This window comes from Podarcis vaucheri, assembly GCF_965113315.1.
Source record: "Podarcis vaucheri genome assembly, chromosome: 15".
NCBI classification, from domain to species: Eukaryota; Metazoa; Chordata; class Lepidosauria; order Squamata; family Lacertidae; genus Podarcis; species Podarcis vaucheri.
This window is the reverse complement of record NC_138753.1, coordinates 13,464,418-13,486,285: the sequence shown is the minus strand read 5'-3', so window position 1 is coordinate 13,486,285 and position 21,868 is coordinate 13,464,418. Positions and strand designations below refer to the sequence as shown.

The 21,868-nt window shown below is 48.1% G+C and overlaps 1 protein-coding gene across 2 annotated transcripts in view; it reads left to right on the top strand.

Annotated features, from left to right (window-relative positions):
• The window catches only part of CAMKK1 (calcium/calmodulin dependent protein kinase kinase 1), a 79,449-nt gene that overhangs the window by 49,803 nt on the left and 7,778 nt on the right, over positions 1–21,868 (top strand). For both annotated transcript variants that reach the window (XM_082201447.1, XM_082201446.1), the window contains exons 7-14: positions 1,264–1,300; positions 2,119–2,140; positions 3,899–3,987; positions 12,220–12,419; positions 12,662–12,715; positions 13,495–13,568; positions 20,067–20,154; positions 21,005–21,133. In XM_082201447.1, the coding sequence (XP_082057573.1) occupies positions 1,264–1,300; positions 2,119–2,140; positions 3,899–3,987; positions 12,220–12,419; positions 12,662–12,715; positions 13,495–13,568; positions 20,067–20,154; positions 21,005–21,133 (693 nt within the window). The remainder of the gene's footprint in view (positions 1–1,263; positions 1,301–2,118; positions 2,141–3,898; positions 3,988–12,219; positions 12,420–12,661; positions 12,716–13,494; positions 13,569–20,066; positions 20,155–21,004; positions 21,134–21,868) is intronic.

Below are 21,868 nucleotides of genomic sequence, written 5' to 3'. Positions count from 1 at the left end.
GGCGAAGTTTTGAGGAAAGCTCTCCAGGAACCAACCCCAGACATTTTGCGATTTCCCCCTCTTTGGGAAGGACTGCAACGTTTATAATGTTGTTCCCCAGTCCCACAGACAAACAAGAGTTAAAAACCCATATTTTCTGTATAGTCTTGCTAGTCTCCGCACGCCATTGCAACTAATGCCACACTCACACCATAGATTTAAAGCACTAAGGTAAGTTCAGCAGTCACGGCTTCCCCCAAAGAGTTCTGGGAGTTGTGGTTTGTTAAGGGTGCTGATAACTGTAAGATGGCCTCTGTTCCTCTCACAGAACTAGAATTCCCATGGTGGTTTAACAATCAACCCTCCTTCTTGGGGAATTGTAGCTCTGGGAGGTGGGATAAGGTAAAGGTAAAGGGACCCCTGACCATTAGGTCCAGTCGCGGATGACTCAGGGGTTCCGGCGCTCATCTCGCTTTACTGGCCAAGGGAGCCGGCGTACAGTCATGTGGCCAGCATGACTGAGCCACTTCTGGGGAACCAGAGCAGCCCATGGAAATGCCGTTTACCTTCCCGCTGGAGCGGTACCTATTTATCTACTTGCACTTTGACATGCTTTTGAACTGCTAGGTTGGCAGGAGCAGGGACCGAGCAACGGGAGCTCACCCCGTCACGGGGATTCGAACCGCCAACCTTCTGATTGGCAAGCCCTAGGCTCCGTGGTTTAACCCACAGCGCCACCCACGCCCTTCACAAATGACAGATCCCAGAATTCTTTGGGGGAAGCCATGACTGTTTTAAATGGCATCGTAGTGCTTTAAATCTATGGTGTGAATGTGGCCTCTTTAAGTTCTTGCCCTCTAAGGTCTATATCCGTCTAAATTCTACTGGGAGTAAACCCACTGAAATTAATGGCACTTACTTGGTCATGTCCATTAATTTCAGTGGGTCTGCTCATGAGTAAAACCAACGGTGGAGACACCCCAAAATGTTTGCCTCCATTGTCCCTTGTGTCAGGTTTGAGATGGCAACACCCACAGGGCAGAAACTTGCCCCTTCCTACTCTCCTGTAGCACTATCCCTCAGCCCTCTTATACCAACAATCTCAGCACCTTCATTCAGATTACAGTTCCCAGGCTTCTTGCGAGGCGATCCAGGACAGGATAAAACCGATCCGTGTTTTGTGCTGTAGAATGATATCCTCATCTTTCTGTCATTCGTAAGCTCCTTCCCTCGGCCTGTGATCTGAGGAGGCCCAAAGGTTTGAATAAATCTCTTTCCTTCCAGGTACTAGATGACCCCGCAGAAGACAACCTGTACATGGGTAGGCATTTCCATCTTTTAGAAAAACGTAGTTGATCGGCACCGGTTATTTGCGGGCAAACCGTTGTGTGTGTGGTCGGGAAATACAGACGAGCTGTGTGATCAAGTGGGGCAAATGGGTTTCAAGCGGAGCAGCTGCAAGTGGGACCTGCAACAAAATGCCACAGCGTGCGGTTACCCCTGTTTGGTGTTTCAGCCAGCCAGCCATGACTCCCTTCAGGTTGCTCCATTCCGTTCCTCTCCTCGCATTTTCTGATCCCTCCCACAACAGATAATCAGCATGCTTTGTGCTTCATTTTCATTCTTCTGGTGGGTTTTATTGGTTTCTTGAAGAGGGGGGGGTTTAACATCTTGAGAGGTTGCCGTGTCCCCAGCCCAAGAGCAAGCTGAAGGTCCACCTGTCAGAAATTGTTTAGCTGTGATTCCTGCCTTGTAGAGGGTCGGATTGGATGTTCCTTGAGGTCACGCCCACTCTGTGATTCTCTTGGAGCAGTTTATAGAAGTGGGACCTGCACAGAATATTATTTCATAGAGCTCTCCGGTTCAGGGTCCGACTCAGCTACCCACGTCCATTTCCAGGATACTCCATTCCAGTCCCCCACACCCACAACAGCCGGCCGGTGTTCCATGCCCACTGAGCATGCACCTATATGGAGGATGGGTAGCGTAAATTCAGCCACAGCACAATCCCTTGAATTCTGATAGGACTTCGTTCAACATAAGCGTGTGTATAACCTTGCAGCCTCAGTAAGTTAAAAGGCAGGTGGTTAATCAAGCTCGTCCTTTATTTATTTTTCTTCCCTTTTCCGTCTCTTCCAGTGTTTGACCTCCTGCGGAAGGGGTAAGTAAGTAGCTTGAACCTGACTGCTAGATAACGGCCAAAGGCCTGTCCAAAAGATGTTTTAAGTTGGATGTTTCCTCAGGCTCCAATCAACCTGGTGCCTTCCAGATGTTTTGGACTACAACTCCCATCAGCACCATCATCAGAAGTGCTGGCTGGGTCTGATGGGAGTTGTAGTCCAAAGCTTCTTGGGAGGGTTTCCGGGTTGGCCAAGACTTATTTCAAGTGCTTAAGCAGTCAACAAAGTAATAGCAGTGGCTGAGTCAGGCATAGATCTCCCATTCCTCATAAAAATGTTAATCATCACCTGAATTCATTCCTTGAAAATGTGAAGTGTGAAGAACAAGTGTTGGCACGTTAGCGGACAAGGATTTATTTTTTCCCCGATTATTTAATGGGTTGCATCCATTAGTCATTCTCCAAGTCGGCCTATTGAAATGAATGGGCCTGTATGAATCATATCTACTTTGAGGCTTTTTCTACAATCGAGGTATATACATTTTATGAAATAAATTAAATAAATACATCTAAATGGGGTGGTATTCAACTAAGCTTTACTCGGGAGTACACCTATTGAAATTAAGAGGCCTTACTTCTTCATTAATTTCAGTCAGTATGCTGAGTCAAACTTAGCTGAATACTATCCGGTAGGTCTACTCTTGAGTATGAAAATTTTAGTGGCAAGGTTGCTCAATGTGGCAAGACAATCTGAGGATGTAACACTAATCCTGACCCAACTGCACTGGCTACCAGTTAGTTTCCAGATTCAGATCTAGTTAGTTTCTCCATTCAAAGTGCTGCTATAAGGACCACCTCTCCCCATATGAACCAACCTGGACTCTGTGATCATAAACTGTGGCTCTTCTTTGTGTGCCCCTTTCATGAGCCTGGGGGGTGGGCGATACAAGAAGGGGCCTTTTCAGAGGTGGCCCCATTTGTGGACTGCTCTCCCCAGGGAGGCTCACCTAGTGCCATCATTACATAGCTTCAGACGCCAGACAAAAAACATTCCTTCTTCATCGGGCCTTTGGTTTCTAACCATATATGGCCTTTTCGCATGGGCGGGATAATAATAATAATAATACTAATAATTTAATTTTACCATGCCCGTCTGGGTGGCTCCCAACAGAATATTCAAAACACGATCAAACATTAAAAACTTCCCTAAACAGGGTTGCCTTCAGATGTCTTCTAAAAGTTAGGTAATGGGTTTATTTCCTTGACATCTGATGGGAGGGCATTCTACAGCTCAGGCGCCACCACCGAGAAGGCCCTCTGCCTGGTTCCCTGTAACCTCACCTCGCAGGGAGGGAACCGCCAGAAGGCCCTTGGAGCTGGATCCGGGCTGAACGATGGGGATGGAGACACTCCTTTAGGTAGCGTAGGTTTAAAGAATAAAATAAAATAAAATGCTGGTTTTAATGTACTTAGGTGTTTGCTTTTTGCTTAAGAAATTGTAACATGCTTTGAGTTGCAAAAAAGCGACTAATAAATTTAATTAATAGTAGCAGTAGTAATAATAATACGACTGAGACTGGGTAGGTTTTTTAAGTATGTGGATTTTATCAGTATTTTATAACACTTAGAGAGGGTTTTTCTAAAAGTTGAGCAGTGTATAAATGTAATAGGATTTCCATGGAGAATAGAGGGAGTCAGGTTTGATTGCAGCTCCACACTCAACATGTCCTTCCCAGATTGGTCTTATGTGATGATATGAAAAGGCCTTTCTTGGTTCTCCTTTTTTTACCCCATTTTTAGGCCTGTCATGGAAGTGCCGTGTGACACCCCCTTCACCGAGGAACAGGCCCGACTCTACTTAAGGGACATCGTCTTGGGCATTGAATACTGTGAGTATCAAAATGACACGTTTCCATGGCATTCGGGTGGCCGGGCACCCAAAAACAAATTGGGGTAGGCCGCGTTCTGCAGCCTCCAGAAGCATATTTGGAGATGGCCTAGGACCTGCTTTCTAGATTGTTCCGGGCCCTTCTGGAAATATGTGAGAGGTTGGCACAGCATAGGCCTGGTGGTCTCCAGCTATGTTACATCCACCTTCCGTATTTGCAGGCCCCTGGAACATAGGCGCCTGCCGACTCAGACCTTTGATCCATCAACTCAATGTTGCCTACACTGACCGGCAGTGGTTCTCTGGGGTTTCAGACAAGAAATGTTCCCAGACCCACCTAAATACCTTGAAGGTATTTGAAGGTGACTATCAAATCACCTCTCAGATAAAGCTCTTAGAAGGTGCACTCCTGGTTGCCTATCAGCTGAAGGTACATCTTCAGAGTTGGGTTCTGTAACTGCAGATTGGCATGTGCAGTGGTACCTCAGGTTACATACGCTTCAGGTTACATACGCTTCAGGTTACAGACTCCACTAACCCAGAAATATTACCTCGGGTTAAGAACTTTGCTTCAGGATGAGAACAGAAATCGTGCAGCGGCAGCGCAACGGCAGCAGGAGGCCCCATTAGCTGGGGTGGTGCTTCAGGTTAAGAACAGTTTCAGGTTAAGAACGGACCTCCGGAACGAATTAAGTACTTAACCCGAGGTACCACTGTACAGTGACCTCTTTTGAACTTTGACAGGTGTCTGTTATGACATTTGTTTTAATGACAGGTGGGTGGTTCTGCCCGTCTGTCAAGGTTGGCCCATGGAGATGGAGGAGGAAATAAGGTTCTGATCCACCAGCGAGATCCAGTTCCTCAACCATAATCTGCTTTATATTGGAGTCAGGCCATTTGCCTATCTAGCTCAATACTTCTTACCCTGACTGGAAGCAGCTCTTAAGGGTTCCTGTGCAGAAGAGCCGCTAAAATAAAAATGCAACTCTGTGTGTTTTAAGGCTTATAAAAAGAACTTAAATTCTGTTGCAACACAGGGTTGTGCCCAGTATTATTCCTTCTCAAAGTAGACCCATTAACAGTAATGGACTAACTTGGGCTCATTAATTCTGGTGAGTCTACTCAGAGCAGTTGGATATGATCCTTAGGGTCCCCACCTGTTAGGTTAAGGTTACCAGATGTCCCTGTTTCCCGGGGACAGTCCCCAGATTTACAAATCAGTCCCCTGACAAAATCCACTGAATTTGACTGAAGTTGAAAAGTGTCCCCGGATTCATTGGGGGGGAAATCTGGTCACCTTATGTTAGGTACCTTCCAAAAGCCAGGCTGACCTTGCCAGAACACTCTCCAAAGCTACAGAAAAGGCATAATGTGTGAATGATTACTCTCCTTTGTCTAGACTCCCTCATTCCTTAAAAAAAAAAAAAAAAAATACCCCCCCACCCTTTGCAAGGCTCAAGCTGTTCTTGTTACAGTGAGGAGTACAGGGTGGAGGGGAAGAATCAATTTCTCCACCCGCCCCCCCTCTGCTCACTGCTTCCTTCCTACAAATCGTAACACCTTTATTGATTGCATCCAGGAAAGCCCATGGTGGTTAATGTGGAGACGGGCAGCGCAGCAGCCTCAAGGGAGGTGTTTTAATCTGCGGTTGAACAAGCAAGTTTGGTGTGTTTGTGTGTGTGTGGACTGTTGATGAAACCACAGGGAGGTTGCAAGCACCGCAGTCACTCACTTTCGCCTCGATTTGCAAGCTCAGTCCTGCTGCGGTGCTCCCAAACTCCAACAGTGGCAGACAATGTCAGCAGCGCCTTGTGTGCTGCCTAATTTTGGCACACACAGACCCCCTCCTCTCGCCTTCCATTGTTCGCGCTCCCCTATGTCCACCTCTGACTCCATGCCAACCTCGGTGTTAAAGGGAAGCACCCAGATATAAACACCCCCTGGGTTCCTGAGGGCTCCGCCATCGACCCCCGTCTGGTTTACCTGACATAGGGGCTCTGCCTAAGTCAGATATGTCAATTTTCCTTTCTTTCTGTCAGTATAGGGCAGCTTCCTACACTCTAAAGCAGCCCTCTATTCAGAATAATCAGGACTAGAACCTTGCTTTACTTGAAGTAAGAGACCATAGTTCATTGGCTGGGGAATCTGCTTTGCATGCTGAAGATAATAATAATAATAATAATAATAATAATAATAATAATAATACAGTGGTATCTTGGGTTACATACGCTTCAGGTTAAGCACTCCCACTCCACAAACCCAGAAATAGTGCTTCATGTTAAGAACTTTGCTTCAGGATGAGAACAGAAATCGTGCTCTGGCGGCGCGGCAGCAGCAGGAGGCCCCATTAGCTAAAGTGGTGCTTCAGGTTAAGAACAGTTTCAGGTTAAGAACAGACCTCCAGAATGAATTAAGTACTTAACTTGAGGTACCACTGTAATAATAATACGGTAATTATACCCCGCCCATCTGGCTGAGTTTCCCCAGCCACTCTGGTCGGCTCTCGATCGAGTGTTAAAAACAATACAGCATTAAATATTAAAAACTTCCCTAAACAGGGCTGCCTTCAGATGTCTTTTAAAGAGAAGATAGCTGCTTGTTTCCTTCACATCTGGTGGGAGGGCGTTCCACAGGGCGGGCGCCACTACCAAGAAGGCCCTCTGCCTGGTTCCCTGTAACTTGGCTTCTCGCAGTGAGGGAACCACCAGAAGGCCCTCGGCGCTGGATCTCAGTGTCTGGGCTGAACTATGGGGGTGGAGACGCTTCTTCACGTATACAGGAAGATCCAGTCCCCAATGGCATCTACAGACAGGTATGGTGTCTTGGACTGGTTGGACACAGAGGAATGGTGGGAGGAGCCAGCTGGGGAACCACCAAGGGGAAAAGACTCGGATCGTGGTTGGTGGCTCAGAGGGAGAAGAGGGAGAGGACTGGGATGAAGAGGTTTTGAAGAGATAGCAGGGCTTAGTGAGTGGGGAGAGTCTGTGGCAGAAAGAAGTCCATAATCAGAGGCTAGAGAGGGGCCAAGAGACAGAGATGAGTCAGGCTGATGCAGAGTCATGGGTGTCTGTCCTTCTTGCTGTGAGCAGCTCCCCTCCCTGCTGGTCTCCCAGGACCAGCAGAGGCATGAAATGGGAGGAGCAAACACAGGAAACACAAGCATGCAGGCTTAGTCTCCGATTGCTTGGGGGAAAGCTTGGAGAGGAGGCGACTTGGGCAGCTGTGAGAAGACGGGACCTTCAGTCTCAGCAACTGCTTCACGGAGAATAATAATAATAATAATAATAATAATAATAATAATAATAATAATTTATTTATACCCCGCCTATCTGGCTGGGTTTCCCCAGCCACTCTGGGCGGCTTCCAACAAAACACTAAAATACAATAACCTATTAAACATTAAAAGCTTCCCTAAACAGGGGCGCCTTCAGATGTCTTCTAAAAGTCTGGTAGTTATTTTTCTCTTTGATATCTGGTGGGAGGGCGTTCCACAGGGAGGGGTGCCACTACCGAAAAGGCCCTCTGCCTGGTTCCCTGTAACTTGGCTTCTCGCAGCGAGGGAACCGCCAGAAGGCCTTCGGCGCTGGACCTCAGTGTCCAGGCAGAACGATGGAGGTGGAGACGCTCCTTCAGGTATACTGGACCGAGGCCGTTTAGGACTGTAAAGGTCAGCAGCAACACTTTTGTGCTCGGAAACGTACTGGGAGCCAGTGTAGGTCTTTCAAGACCGGTGTTATATGGTCTCGGCAGCCGCTCCCAGTCACCAGTCTAGCAAGACCTACCAGAGATGAGTTGCTATGGTCATTAGGCCTGACACTCCTGTGCAGATCCTCTTTCTGCTAATAAAGAGTTAACTCCAACTTGCTCCTTGCGATTGACTGCAGGCTCGCTCCTGTCTTATGGCTGGGGAATGTCCCCCTGCCTGAAACCCCAGAGAGAGCGGCTGCCAAGTCAGTGTTGACAAATACTTGGTCTGACTCAGTGGAAGGCAGTTTTCTATGTTCCTGTGACCTCTCCCCGCTGTCTTCACTTCCCTTTAGATTCCCCCCACCCTACATCTCCCCCCCCCCGCTGCAGATTTCTTTTGATAGGGTGTTAAATCATTCCTCCCCTCCAGATGCTGTGATGCGAAGCCGATAGCTAAAAGCGTGTTTCTGTGGCGGCAGCGCCTTATGGAGTGCTCTTTGTCCTTGAACTGCGGCAAGCAACTCTGCTGATCAAATATAATGCGGCAAGAATCGGCAGACGGCATGATGTGCCATTGTGCTTGAAGTGCATTTGTTCATTCATTCATTCCCCCTCCCTTCCCTCCCTCCCTGAATGGTGGTGGAATCTGTGTGGTTCCCAGGCTGCTGGCTTCCAGGCATGAAGATGCCAGCGAAAGAAAACAGGCTGTGAGGTTTCATTTCAGACATTTGCAGTAGCTTTCTTTCCTCCTTTCATCTATAATCTCAGTCAGCCAAACTTACTCTCTCTGGTCGCATTTGCACGAAACATTTTAAAGCATTGTGGTACTGCTTTAAACCACAGTTAAACCACAGAGCCTAGGGCTTGCCGATCAGAAGGTCGGCGGTTCGAATCCCCGCGACAGGGTGAGCTCCCGTTGCTCGGTCCCTGCTCCTGCCAACCTAGCAGTTCGAAAGCACGTCAAAGTGCAAGTAGATAAATAGGTACCACTCTGGCAGGAAGGTAAACGGCATTTCCATGCGCTGCTCTGGTTCACCAGAAGCGGCTTAGTCATGCTGGCCACATGACCTGGAAGCTGTCTGCGGACAAATGCCGGCTCCTTCGGCCAGTAAAACGAGATGAGCGCTGCAACCCCAGAGTTGTCCGCGACTGGACCTAACAGTCAGGGGTCCCTTTACCTTTACCTTTTACTGCTTTAAATAGTCGTAGTTCCTTCTCCCCCCCTTGCAAAAAAACCCGTAAAGAATTCTGGGAGTTGTAGTTTCTTGAGGGTGCTGAGAGTTGTTAGGAGACCCCTATATTACCCTCATAAAGCTACAATTCTCAGAGGTCCCTGTAAAAAGTATTGATTTGAAAATTGCTCAGCTAGGTGTCGCTGAACCAGAACTCCCATCTGTTCCAGCAAGTGTGGCCAGGGATGATGGGAGTTGTAGTCCAGCAAGATCTAGAAGGCCAAAGGTTCCCTAAGCCAGGAGTAAGAGAAGGTAGATTGAATTATGAGGCTGGTGTAAAAATGGAGCTTGTTTATAATTTGTTCAAATTGCAAAACTGCAAGCCTTGATATTAGTAAAGATACACACACACACACAAATATTTAAATTGAAAGAAGGGAAAATAGGGAGGGAGAGAGGAAGAATAGAAAGAGAGGGCAAAGATGTCCCATAATAATAATTTTAATAATAATAATACCCCTCCCATCTGGCTGGGTTTCCCCAGCCACTCTGAGAGGCTTCCAGCAAAATAAAAAAAAAAAATTAAAAAATGTCAGACATTAAAAAACTTTCCTGAAGTTATGTTTTCTGAAGTTATGCAGTTATTTATCTCCCTGACATCTGACGGGAGGGTGTTCCACAGGGAGGGCGCCACTGCTGAGGCCGTCTAATAAATAGTAGTTGTGCAAGTGGATAGCTCAGTTGGTTAGAGCGTGGTGCTGATAATGCCAAGGTTGCTGGTTTGATCCCCGTATGCGACCTCTGCATATTCCTACATTGCAGGGGGTTGGACTAGATGATTCTCAGGGTCCCTTCCAACTCTATGATTCTAAGTTTTCATGACAATGGGAAGTAGCGCTGTGGTTTTTCCCTCCCCTGGGGAACCTTGACAGAAGCGGCGACAGGAAAGCATCCTATATACCAAGGATGCGTCTGAGCAAGGAGCTGAACTCTCCTTCATGCTTGTTCCTGCACGTAATGATTACCTGTCGCAACCAACTTGGGAGCCCATTTGTTAGCTGAACGTTTTGCCAAAGCAGCTCTTCGGATCTTCTCCTGCCAGAAGCCATGATTCATTCTGCACTGGCTCTCTGTTGGTGGGGAAGCTGCCCGGTGTGAGCCCAAACGAAGGCTGGGTCTCAGTTCCCTGCCCTCCCCAGTTTCTTAAGATGTATGTGTTATAAGGGGAAGAGTACTGGCACGCTAGCTGTCGTGCCCTTGGGAAATGCTGCGCGGGGGTCTCAGGTGGGTGGAACAACCCTCCTGTCAGTCATCAAAGTCATCCCTCCCGGAGTCAGGACAATTAAAAATGATAGAATTGGAGATCTGGAAGAGACCTCAATAGTAATAAATAATAATTATTTATACCCTGCCCATCTGGCTGGGTTTCCCCAGCCACTCTGGGCGGCTTCCAACAAAACACTAAAATACAATAACCTATTAAACATTAAAAGCTTCCCTAAACAGGGCTGCCTTCAGATGTCTTCTAAAAGTCTGGTAGTTGTTTTTCTCTTTGACATCTGGTGGGAGGGCGTTCCACAGGGAGGGGGGCCACTACCGAGAAGGCCCTCTGCCTGGTTCCCTGTAACTCAGCTTCTCGCAGCGAGGGAACCTCCAGAAGGCGCTCGGCGCTGGACCTCAGTGTCCGGGCAGAATGATGGAGGTGGAGACGCTCCTTCAGGTATACTGGACCGAGGCCGTTTAGGGCTTTAAAGGTCAGCACCAACACTTTGAATTGTGCTCGGAAACGTACTGGGAGCCAGTGTAGGTCTTTCAAGACTAGTGTTATATAGTCTCGGCGGCTGCCGCATTCTGAATTAGTTGTAGACCTCAAGGGCCATCTAGTCCAACCCCCTGCAATGCAGAACTCGCAACTAAACTGACAGATTGCCATCCAACCTCTGCTTGAAAATCTCCATTGAAGGAGAGTCGCACCACCTTCTGAGGTGGCCCATTCCACTGTCAAACAGCTCTTACTGTCAGAAAGTTCTGCCTAATGTTTAGTGGAAAGCCCATTTCCCATAATTTGAAAGGCTGCGTGATTTGCTAGGATCATGCAACCAAGAGAATAGTAAGAACCTGTATTTTAAATTGGGGTTTTTTTCTTTTCTTTTTCCCCTATCATTTTTTTTTTACTGTGATTTTATTGGTGTTAGCCACCTCTGGCCAGGGAGGGCAGGGTATAAATAAAATTTATTTTTTTATTATTATTGTTAAGAAACAGTTCCTAAGTAGGGTCTGATCCAAGCCTTAGCCCAGGAGGTTGTGGGAATGCAGGCATTTGCAATGATGGAATTCCTCGAGCATCCGTAAACCAACTGCTTTGACTGATAACATAGCAGGACCCTTTTCGTAATGAATTCATTTATTTGTTTGACTTAACACACACACACACACCTGCTCACATAGCCCTGTTGACATTCTCCGTATGTTGGTTGGCAATTTGCCCTCTTTACCTTGTCCCATTACCCAAACTGGCAGACTGCAAGCTGGGCACTGCAGCAGCGCTGCTGCGGCATTAGAGATGCAAGTCACATCCATGCACCAAAAACTTTTTTTTCCTTTTTGCTGCAAGGGGATGGCTATGCAAAAGAAACTGACCTCAGACTCTGTACACCTACCATGTCGAGAGGTGCAGAGTCTTTGCCTTGAGGCTGAAATTACCTTGATTTATGGCACAGCTGCCCTTGGAATACATTCATTCATACATAATGTTGTTTCTACGTTGCCTTCCCATAGTTAAAACCATCCTCAAGGCAGCTTATGCAAGAAAGAAGTATGTCATGGCAAACATAACAAAGGTAGTCATAAACAAGAACTGAAACACTGGAAATTACACAACCAAATCGAACAATTTCCACATTAAAATAAGATTTAAAATGAAGATGCAAAACATTAATATTAAAAAACAACAACTGAAACAAAACAAAATACCCCTAAGCAATACCCCATTACAAGAACTGTACATAACAGCAGGACCTTCTGCATTCAGTGCAGGCGCTCTAACCACTGAGCTACAGCCCCTCCTCCATCTGGAGAGAGGATCAGATCTCTCTTAGTTATTGGGATCTTTCACTCGCAGCCGTGAACAGAAAGTCTCTCTCGTGTGTATTGAGTTGTGCACAGCAGCAAAAAATTGCAAACAGGAACAAAACAAAAAAACCCAGAGAAAAAGTAAACAAAGAATTAAAAATGCAAACCATAAAATGTCACTGCCTGGAGGGACAAAAGTGCATCTCCAAAGGGATAATAAAGCTATATAAAACTAAAAGGATTATCCACTACTGATTGAGAATAAAGGTTCTATAAAAGTTCTCCTCTCCACCTCTCTTCAGTACATTACCAGAAGATCATCCACCGGGACATCAAACCTTCCAACTTGCTCTTGGGGGATGACGGGCACGTCAAAATTGCCGACTTCGGAGTGAGCAATCAGTTTGAGGGCAGCGATGCCCAGCTCTCCAGCACTGCTGGGACTCCAGCCTTCATGGCCCCTGAAGCCCTTTCTGAGTCTGGGAAGAGCTTCAGCGGGAAGGTAGGATGCTGCTTATGTGATGTGGACCCCGCTTGGGGAGGGGACCCCAATAAGAGCCCAGTAAGAGCTGAGCATGCTCATTGGCCACAAAATGCTGACTGGCTGTAACCGGGGTTGGAGGGTAGCAATGGGGAAATGGGGAAGAGGTGGAGTATTCTGAGTGGGGGCACTTTATACCACAACATTTTGTTGCAACCCCCCCAGAGATCTGATTTTTTAAAAATCTGTTTGCTTCTTTTCAGGCGCTAGATGTCTGGGCCATGGGGATCACACTATTTTGCTTTGTGTATGGAAAGGTAAGATGTCTGTAAAAGGGGGACGGGTTTTTGTGGTGGTGGTTGGGGCAGGGCCGGCCCACCCTTGAGGCAAGGTGAGGCAGGTGCTTCAGGCAGCTGGATCCACAGGGGCAGCAGATTATTATCATTTATTAGAATTATATGCTGCCCTTCATCACAAGGTTTCAGGGTGGTTCACAGAGCAAAAACACAAGAACAAAAGTAAATGGTTAAAACAAGAACAAAACAGTGCCCACCAAACACATTTATCAGGCTGCAGAATATTAATCAGCCAGAGGCTGATTAATGGCCTGAAGTAATTTCTTTCTGGAGCTGTTGTTGATGATGGTTACTAATTGCCAAATGATTAGATAAAAGAATCCTGAGCAAATTATAAAAAGAACATAAATTTCAGGCAGGCTCATGATGGAGAAGGAAGGCAGTTCTTAAGCGTGGAACTGAAAAGCGTCTTGTGTGAAGATGTTCTAAGAATCTCTCTGCAGGAATCATAGGGGCCACACACACCCCACCCCAATAAAATACTTGAGGGGGCTGGTCCCCCTCGAAGTTGATGACCGTTGCCATTCAAATGGTGTGTGTGCGACACATCTTGTGACCTACCCCACCCCCAATATTGTAATTCAAGTTGGCACCCCTGGCAGGAATGCCCCAGCCTCCTTGCAGAGCTGAGCTCTCAGGGTTCCTTGGGCCTGGTTATAGAGTTTTAGTCTGTAAGTGCAAAGGAGAGGGCTAAAGCAGAGGATTCACAAAAGCATGCAAACCTTTGCTCTGTTTTGCAGTGTCCTTTCATTGATGAATTTATCCTTGCTCTTCACAACAAGATCAAGAACAAGCCGGTGGATTTCCCGGAAGAGTAAGTAAGCTTTGCAGGTCGCAGTGGAGCACAAGGTTGCTGCAGATGACTGGGAATCCCAAGTGAGGAGAAGGGCTTCTGTTGCCCTCAGGTCTTGCTTGCAGACTTCCCATTGGGGCTTCTGGTCCGCCACAGTGAGAACAGGATGCTGGACAAGATGTGTCTTTGGCCTGATGCTCTTAACCCACAAGTTTGCATTCTCACTACCTTTCAGAGAGAGCCAGCGTGGTGTAGTGGTTAAGAGTGGTAGACTCATAATCTGGTGAACCAGGTTCGCGTCTCCGCTCCTCCACATACAGCTGCTGGGTGACCTTGGGCTAGTCACACTTCTCTGAAGTCTCTCAGCCCCACTCACCTCACAGAGTGTTTGTTGCAGGGGAGGAAGGGAAAGGAGAATGTTAGCTGCTTTGAGACTTCTTCGGGTAGTGATAAAGCAGGAAATCAAATCCAAACTCTTCTTCTTCTTCATTGTGGACCAGAGGAAGTGGTTTTGCTTCACCTCGCAGCAGCATTGAGCACAGTTGACTCTGGCATTTTTCTGAGCCCCCGGAAGGAGTGAGATTATGACTCATTGCTCCGGTCATTGCTGACACTACCAAGTTAGACATTGTTGTCATTTTCCAAGTTAGCCATTGCTAACATTTACCAAGTTAGGCATCGCAGACCTTTAGCAAGTTAGAGGGCCCCCCCCCAATGAGTGCTGCACCATTTGGTTATCTGTTTTTCTCCTCTTTTCTCCCCTACCAGCCACTCTGTATATGTCCTGCCTGGCATGAGAGAAAAGTCTTTCCCTCCCACAGCAAAGGCTACACCTAGCTCCTCCCATTCTGAGTGGGCAGATATAGCATCCTGGCTTAGGGGTTCTCTGGCACTTTCAATAAGGGCCAAGTCACAGGTCCAAGAGGGAAGACAGGATTGTGGAATTTCCACCCAGGGAAATGTGAGCGGGGGTTGTAGCGGCAGCCAAGGACAAGAAACCGGGAGCCAGCCTTGGCTTCAGAGATAGATGGAGAAGTATAAATGAGCCTGAAGATGTGATCCTGTATATTTACACACGCACACAAGGAGATTCATATATATCAAAACGAAATATTTTAAGAAAAATATCTGGAGTGCACAGGTTTTGCAATGGGTCTGTGCATCTGGCTGTTAACCTGGTTGGTGGATCGAGTCTACTCAGGGATGGCAGGATTCCTGAATTGCAGATAGCTAGTAAGAGCTGTTTGACTGTGGAACAGTCTCCCTCGGGTGGTTGTGGCTTCTCCTTCACTGGAGGTTTTTAAGCAGAGGTTGGATGGCCATCTGTCATGGGTGCTTTAGCTGAGATTCTTGAACTGCAGGAGGGCTGGACCCTTGGAGGGGGGGTCCTTTCCAACTCTAGGTAAAGGTAAAGGGACCCCTGACCATTAGGTCCAGTCGTGGCCGACTCTGGGGTTGCGGTGCTCATCTTACTTTATTGGCCAAGGGAGCTGGCATACAGCTGCCGGGTCTTGTGGCCAGCATGACTAAGCCGCTTCTGGTGAACCAGAGCAGCACACGGAAACACCGTTTACCTTCCCACTGGAGCGGTACCTATTTATCTACTTGCACTGCGTGCTTTCGAACTGCTAGAAGGGCAGGAGCTGGGACCGAGCAATGGGAGCTCACCCCGTCACGGGGATTCGAACCAACCACCTTCTGATCGGCAAGTCCTAGGCTCTGTGGTTTAACCCACAGCGCCACCCGTGTCCCCCCCCCTTCCAACTCTACAATTCCATAATTCTGTGATACTTTAGGAAGCTGCCATTGGTCTATCTATCTAGCTCAGTGTTGTCTACTCTGACTGGCAATGGGTTTGAGACAGGGGGAACGGAGGGGGTGGCAGAGAGAGAGGAAGAGTAAAGGGAGACAAGAGAAGGGAGAGAAGGGGGTGGTAGAGAAAGAATGGGCAGTGGGAGGCAGAGAAAAAAGAGTAGGGAGTGGCAGCAGCGGCGGAGGAAGCCGCTCAGGCACCTGGGGAGGGGCGAGCCGTCCATAGGGGCGAGGGCGGGGCAAGCCGCCCATAGGGGCAGGGTGCACCGTGGGGCCTCCAGAGTCTGCCTGCCTCCTCCCACTCAGCTGCCCTACAGTGGGCAGACTGTTTGGCCAGCGTGGAGCCTGCATGCGCCCAAGCCACCGTGTCTCTCCCAGGAGAGACACATGACTTGGAGCACGCTGCAGGCCCTGTGGTGAGTGCATTTTGTCACCCCGCTCAGTGGGGACCCCCGGACAGACAGCACTCACCGCATCCCCCTTCCTCCGCCCCTGAATGGCAGAGAAAGAGAGAAGCAGGGCAGAAAGGGGTGACTTCACCCCTTTGGGGGGCTCCGACCTCACCTTCTGACTGACCTTGCTTGCCGCCAACATGCAGCTCCAGCAGATCCCCTCCCCCAAGGAATTGCAGCCCCAGCAGGAAGAAAAAACAACATTGCCCATCCCTGTCTCGCAGCTTTCGTAGAAAGTTTCGTTGTCCCCTTCCCAGCCCATCGCCAAACTTGCGTCTGGAGCGAAGATGCTGCAGCTGTGATTCTCCCAACTCGGCGTTGCACCAAGGCAAAGGATTCCTGACCTACTTGCATGAATTAATCCTTCGTTCCTAATTGAAATGTAAAGATGATATCATATCGCTGCCGCTGCCGCTTGAAAAGGAATATCGGGGGAAGAATGTGGGTGGGTGGAGAAACGAACGGGGGGAAGCAGCAAGTGTTCGGAGAGAGAGCCCCTTCTTCCTTTAACCCTGGGCTTGTTTTTGGTGTTGGATTGTAAATCATGCATTACACGGAGGGACTCAGCATCCTCACTGCTCCCCGCCCCCCGTTAATGGTCTAAAACTGACTACAGTGGTACCTCGGGTTAAGTACTTAATTCGTTCCGGAGGTCCGTACTTAACCTGAAACTGTTCTTAACCTGAAGCACCACTTTAGCTAATGGGGCCTCCTGCTGCTGCTGCACCGCTGGAGCACGATTTCTGTTCTCATCCTGAAGCAAAGTTCTTAACCCGAGGTGCTATTTCTGGGTTAGCAGAGTCTGTAACCTGAAGCGTATGTAACCTGAAGCGTATGTAACCCGAGGTACCACTGTATCTAGGAGATCCTTACAACCAGGCTGAGCCAAGGAACCATACTGCCCCTTGTTTAATCACCCTTTCTGTATGCTAGGAAGTTGGGGTAGGTTTGTGATTTGGAGGTGGGGGGCTGTCAGTGCAAAGAAGGGGTGTTGTCCAGCAAAGGTCTCGGTGGTGATGGCCATGTGGCTGCGATTGTTGGCCGTGGGCGACTGCCCTTTCCTCCCCACCCATCACATAGCGCAGGGTGCACAATGCCCGTGGGGTGTGTCATTGCGCTTGCCAGGACTTCCAGCATTGCCTGTGAAATGTCTCAGTAAAGCTGCCCTCCGTAACCCGGGAGACTGAACTTGTCTGGGGCCTGGAATCTTGTCCCTGAGACGTCCCACCGAGGCAGCGCTGCCTAATCTGCTCTGACGCTGCACGCTAGTATGCAGTAGCTCAGGTTCAGATTTTACTATTGAAGCCTTGCAGTGCCATGGCCATTTCACGCATTCAGTCAGCTGGGAGTTCCCTGGGGCATTCTTGGCATGGCAGCATAAGTCCGGCAGGGCCCTGGCAGGATCCCCCAGCCAGCTTAGCCCTCTGAGTTCTGGGGCAAGCGTACTCCGGGTTTCGGAGCAGTTGCTGAAAACGCCAGGGGGGAGAGAGGGCTTTTGTGCTGGTGTCCGAGCTTGTGGGTGGTCATTGTGAGAACAGTTTTCTTGTCTAGATGGTCCATTGGGCCTGATCCAGCCAACCCTTACAGTGGTACCTCGGGTTAAGGACTTAATTCGTTCCAGAGGTCTGTTCTTAACCTGAAACTGTTCTTAACCTGAGGTACCACTTTAGCTAATGGGGCCTCCCGCTGCTGCCGCCGCACAATTTCTGTTCTCATCCTGAGGTAAAGTTCTTAACCCGATGTAATATTTCTGGGTTAGCGGAGTCTGTAACCTGAAGCGTATGTAACCCGAGGTACCACTGTATTTGGTTCTTACTAGGGAAACTTGTCCATCTCAAGTTTCTCTGCCAGTTCCACCATTTCACATGATCCTCTTTCACCTGCCGCCTCCTCCAAACTATATATTTGGAGTTTATTAGTCAGCTCTGCGAGAGGCTCTTCACATCTGCCACCTCCGCAAGGGATTAGCTTTTAATGGGCTGGCTGGGCCTCTTCCTCCTAACATCTCCTGCGGCAATAACTCTTCGCTGCCTGGCTTATTTTGACATCCCAGTGACCTGTTCTTTCCATCTCGAAAGGCCTCTCTCCTCATTAGCTTGTGTAGAGAGGCAGGGGAATGGCAGTGTGTTGACTCAGTGTTTAAACCTAAGCCTGTTAATTTGATAAAGCCCGTAAGAGAACCGGGATTGGAGGCGGGAGAGAGTGCAAGGAAGGAGAGTATCATCAGATTAGTCCTGGCTGCACCGCAGACCTCCCAGAGACTCAGTCAGTTCATGGGACTGTTAGCAAGCCGAGCATATTCTGCCCTGGCAGCAGAGGCCAAGGAGCTTCTGTTTACTAAAAAAGACCTTGCTATTTTCTGCACTCAGGCGTGGACAGAAGCCAGTCAGACACAAACCATTTGTTCTGCGCCGTTGCTTAGTTTTCCCATTTGGAGTTCACAGGTTTTTATGCTCCAGCGGAGCTGGTGCGATCTGCTTGGTCTAATGTTCTCATTCCTAAAGCATGATTTGTAAGGTAGTTAAATTTTGAATCGGGGTTCAAGATGACCTCGACAGATTGGAGAACTGGGGCCAAAACAAGCAAAAGGAAATTCAATAGGGACAAATGTCAGGTTCTGCGCTTAGGCAGGAATAAGCAGCTGCACAAATATAGGATGGGGGACACCTGGATTGCCAGTAGTATATGTGAGAAGGATCTAAGGAGTCTTAGTAGACCACAAGCATAAAATGAGTAAACAGTGTGATGCGGCAGCAAAAAAGAAAAGAAAAGAAAAAAGAAAAAGATAATGCAATTCTGGGCTTCATCAACAGAAGTCTGGTGTCCAGATCAAGGGAAGTTATTTTGTTGTTTAGTCGTTTAGTTGTGTCCGACTCTTTGTGACCCCATGAACCAGGGCACGCCAGGCCCTCCTGTCTTCTGCTGCCTCCCGCAGTTTGGTCAAACTCATGTTAGTAGCTTCGAGAACACTGTCCAACCATCTCGTCCTCTGTCGTCCCCTTCTCCTTGTGCCCTCCATCTTTCCCATCATCAGGGTCTTTTCCAGGGAGTCTTCTCTTCTCATGAGGTGGCCAAAGTATTGGAGCCTCAGCTTCACGATCTGTCCTTCTAGTGAGCACTCAGGGCTGATTTCCTTAAGAATGGAGAGGTTTGTTCTTCTTGCAGTCCATGGACTCTCAAGAGTCTCCTCCAGCACCATAATTCGAAAGCATCAGTTCTTTGGCCATCAGGCTTCTTTATGGTCCAGCTTTCACTTCCATACATCACTACTGGGAATTTATTTATGTAAAAACTACTGGGGAAACCATAGATTTAACTATATGGACCTTTGTTGGCAAGGTGGTGTCTCTGCTTTTTAAGATGCTGTCTAGGTTTGTCATTGCTTTTCTCCCAAGAAGCAGGCGTCTTTTAATTTCGTGACTGCTGTCACCATCTGCAGTGATCATGGAGCCCAAGAAAGTAAAATCTCTCACTGCTTCCATTTCTTCCCCAAGGGAAGTTATAGTACCGCTCTATTCTGCCTTGGTCTGATCACATCTGGAGTCCTGTGTCCAGTTCTGGGCACTGCAGTTTAAGAAGAATATGACAAGCTGCTATGTGTGCAGAGGAGGGGGAACCAAGATGACCGAAGCTTATGAAGAATGCTTGAGGGAGTTGGGTATGTTTAGCCTGGAGACTGAGAGGTGATATGATAGCCATCTTCAGGTATCTGAAGGGCTGTTACATGGAAGATGGAGCAAGCTTGTTTTCTGCTGCTCCAGAGGGAAGGACCTGAACCAGTTTCTTTAAATGTCAAGAAAGGAGATTCCAATTAAACAGGGAGGAAAACTTTCTTACGGCATGAGCTGTTCAACAAAGGAACAGGCTTCCTCAGATGCTGGTGGTCTCTCCTTCCCTGGAGGTTTTTAAACAGCGTTTGGATGGCCACTTGTCAGAGATCCTTTTAGCTGTGGTTCCTGCACTGCAGGGGGTTGGACTAGATGACCCTTGGGTGTCCTTCTCCAACTATACACTAGTGAGCTGCTATCATTCAATATGCGGCCTAGGTCTCCATCTTCCCCATGTCGGCATGTTTCAAAGAGAGTTTGTTGCTTGTACTGGGTATGTCCATCCCGGTTTCTCCAGTTTTTCCAGTTTGGGGCTATTGTTTTTTTAAAAAAAACTCCTACCAAGTAGTTTGGTGGCTGAACACAGAGGATTGGCAGACTGTAGCTTCTGTCCCCACAACCAAACGCTTTGTTTTTCTTTTTGCCAGGCCTTGGATCAGCGAGGAGTTAAAAGACCTGATCCTGAAGATGCTGGAAAAGAACCCTGAAACGAGGATAACGGTCCCTGAAATTAAGGTAAGTGGGACATGAACTTTGATAGGAACAAAGCAAGCTGCCTTATATGTATACTTGTCCTTTCAGCTCACTGACCGGCAATGGCTTTCCAGGGTTTCAGGCAGGGTTTTCCCCAGCCGTTCCTGGAGATGCCAGGGTTTGAACCTGGAACCTCCTTGGCTTGCGAAGACTTAGAATTTTGCCACCTCTGGGCTGTTAAGTATCAGTGTCCATCTCGTTTACATGTTAAGTTTTATTAGAGTTGCCCCACCAAGCTGTGCCTGTCCTCAGCCAGCCCCAGCCGCCTGTGCCCTCCAACACCTAGCTGCCACCCCTCAGGATAGAGAGATAGAGAGATAGATAGATAGATAAACTTTATTCGCATTAGCCAACGGCCATAGCAACATAAAACAAGCAATATATATAATTAAAAAGACAACAATGGGTAAAAAGAACAATCAGATGACCAAGATTATCGTTCAGATAGTGGCCCTTAATCTCATTGCACCCTCGATAAACCTAGCAACCTTTTTCTGTTGTCTGATCATTTTGATCTGATAAAAGAAAGAACAATGTGGCCGCAGATGGGCGGCCTGGGATGGTAAGTAAGAGTGGGGTGATGATCTCATTCCTCAGATCTTTATAAAGGGGACAGGACAGGAGAACATGAGCCACTGTTTCCAGGCTGCCATCTCCACATGGGCAGAGTCGTTTCTCAGTTGGAATCTTTTGGTATCTGCCCTCAAGTACGGCAGAGGGCATCACATCCAATTTAGCCCTCAGGATTTGCCACCTGAGGCAGCCACCTCACTCTGCCTCTTGCTAGGGCTGGCCCTGGCCATGATAGCCTTGGCTTGTGTCGTCCATGCAGCTGCACCCTTGGGTAACGAAGTTCGGAGAGGATCCTCTGCCTCTCGAGGAGGAGCATTGCACAATTGTGGAGGTCACCGAGGAGGAAGTGAAGAACTCCGTCAAGACAATCCCGAGTTTGCCTGCTGTGGTGCGTACCGCTGCCGTCGCGACACTGTGTTGTGCAGGACTTAAAAGCCACCATCCCTATGCATTGTGTGGTTGATGGTACAGAACTGGGGCCTTGGCTAATGGCCGGTGTGGGTGCTCTTTGTCCAAAGTTGAGTTACACCACACCACATTAAGCTGCTGAGTGGAAGGAGGTTGGATCCTGTTTTCCCCAGCAGAAGGAGATGAATGCTGAGATGAATGCTTTAGGATTTGACTGGGGAGCTGGTTCAGAAGTTCAGGAGCTACTGCCCTGACAGTAGCCTTATCTGTGTTTTTCCGCTTGCTTCTTTTCTGCCCCAAAATGCCTGCTCAACCTATATATTGCAAGCAACTTATCAGGCGAGCCTGACGTAATAAGAATGCTTATATTGGAAGCCACCGTCATAATCTGGTATGCAGCATTTGAAATTCACCAAGCACATTTTGCACCTGGCTCTCGGCCACTTGCGGCCAAGTGAAGATTCCCAGGCGTCAAGATGGCGCCTGATGTCTCCACCGTCTGGAACTGCATGCCTGGGGATCCTTGGGTCTTGCCCGTTTTCACACACTAACAACACATCTGGTAGAATTCTACCTGTTATATTTTATCTGCACGATCAGAATGAGTTTCAGGAACCAATATGTCAAAAAATACAAATTTCGAGCCGTCTGGCCCCAAAATGGCAATTAGGCATTCTGTTTTGGCAACTGCAACCCTGGTTTAAGGAGCTATTTG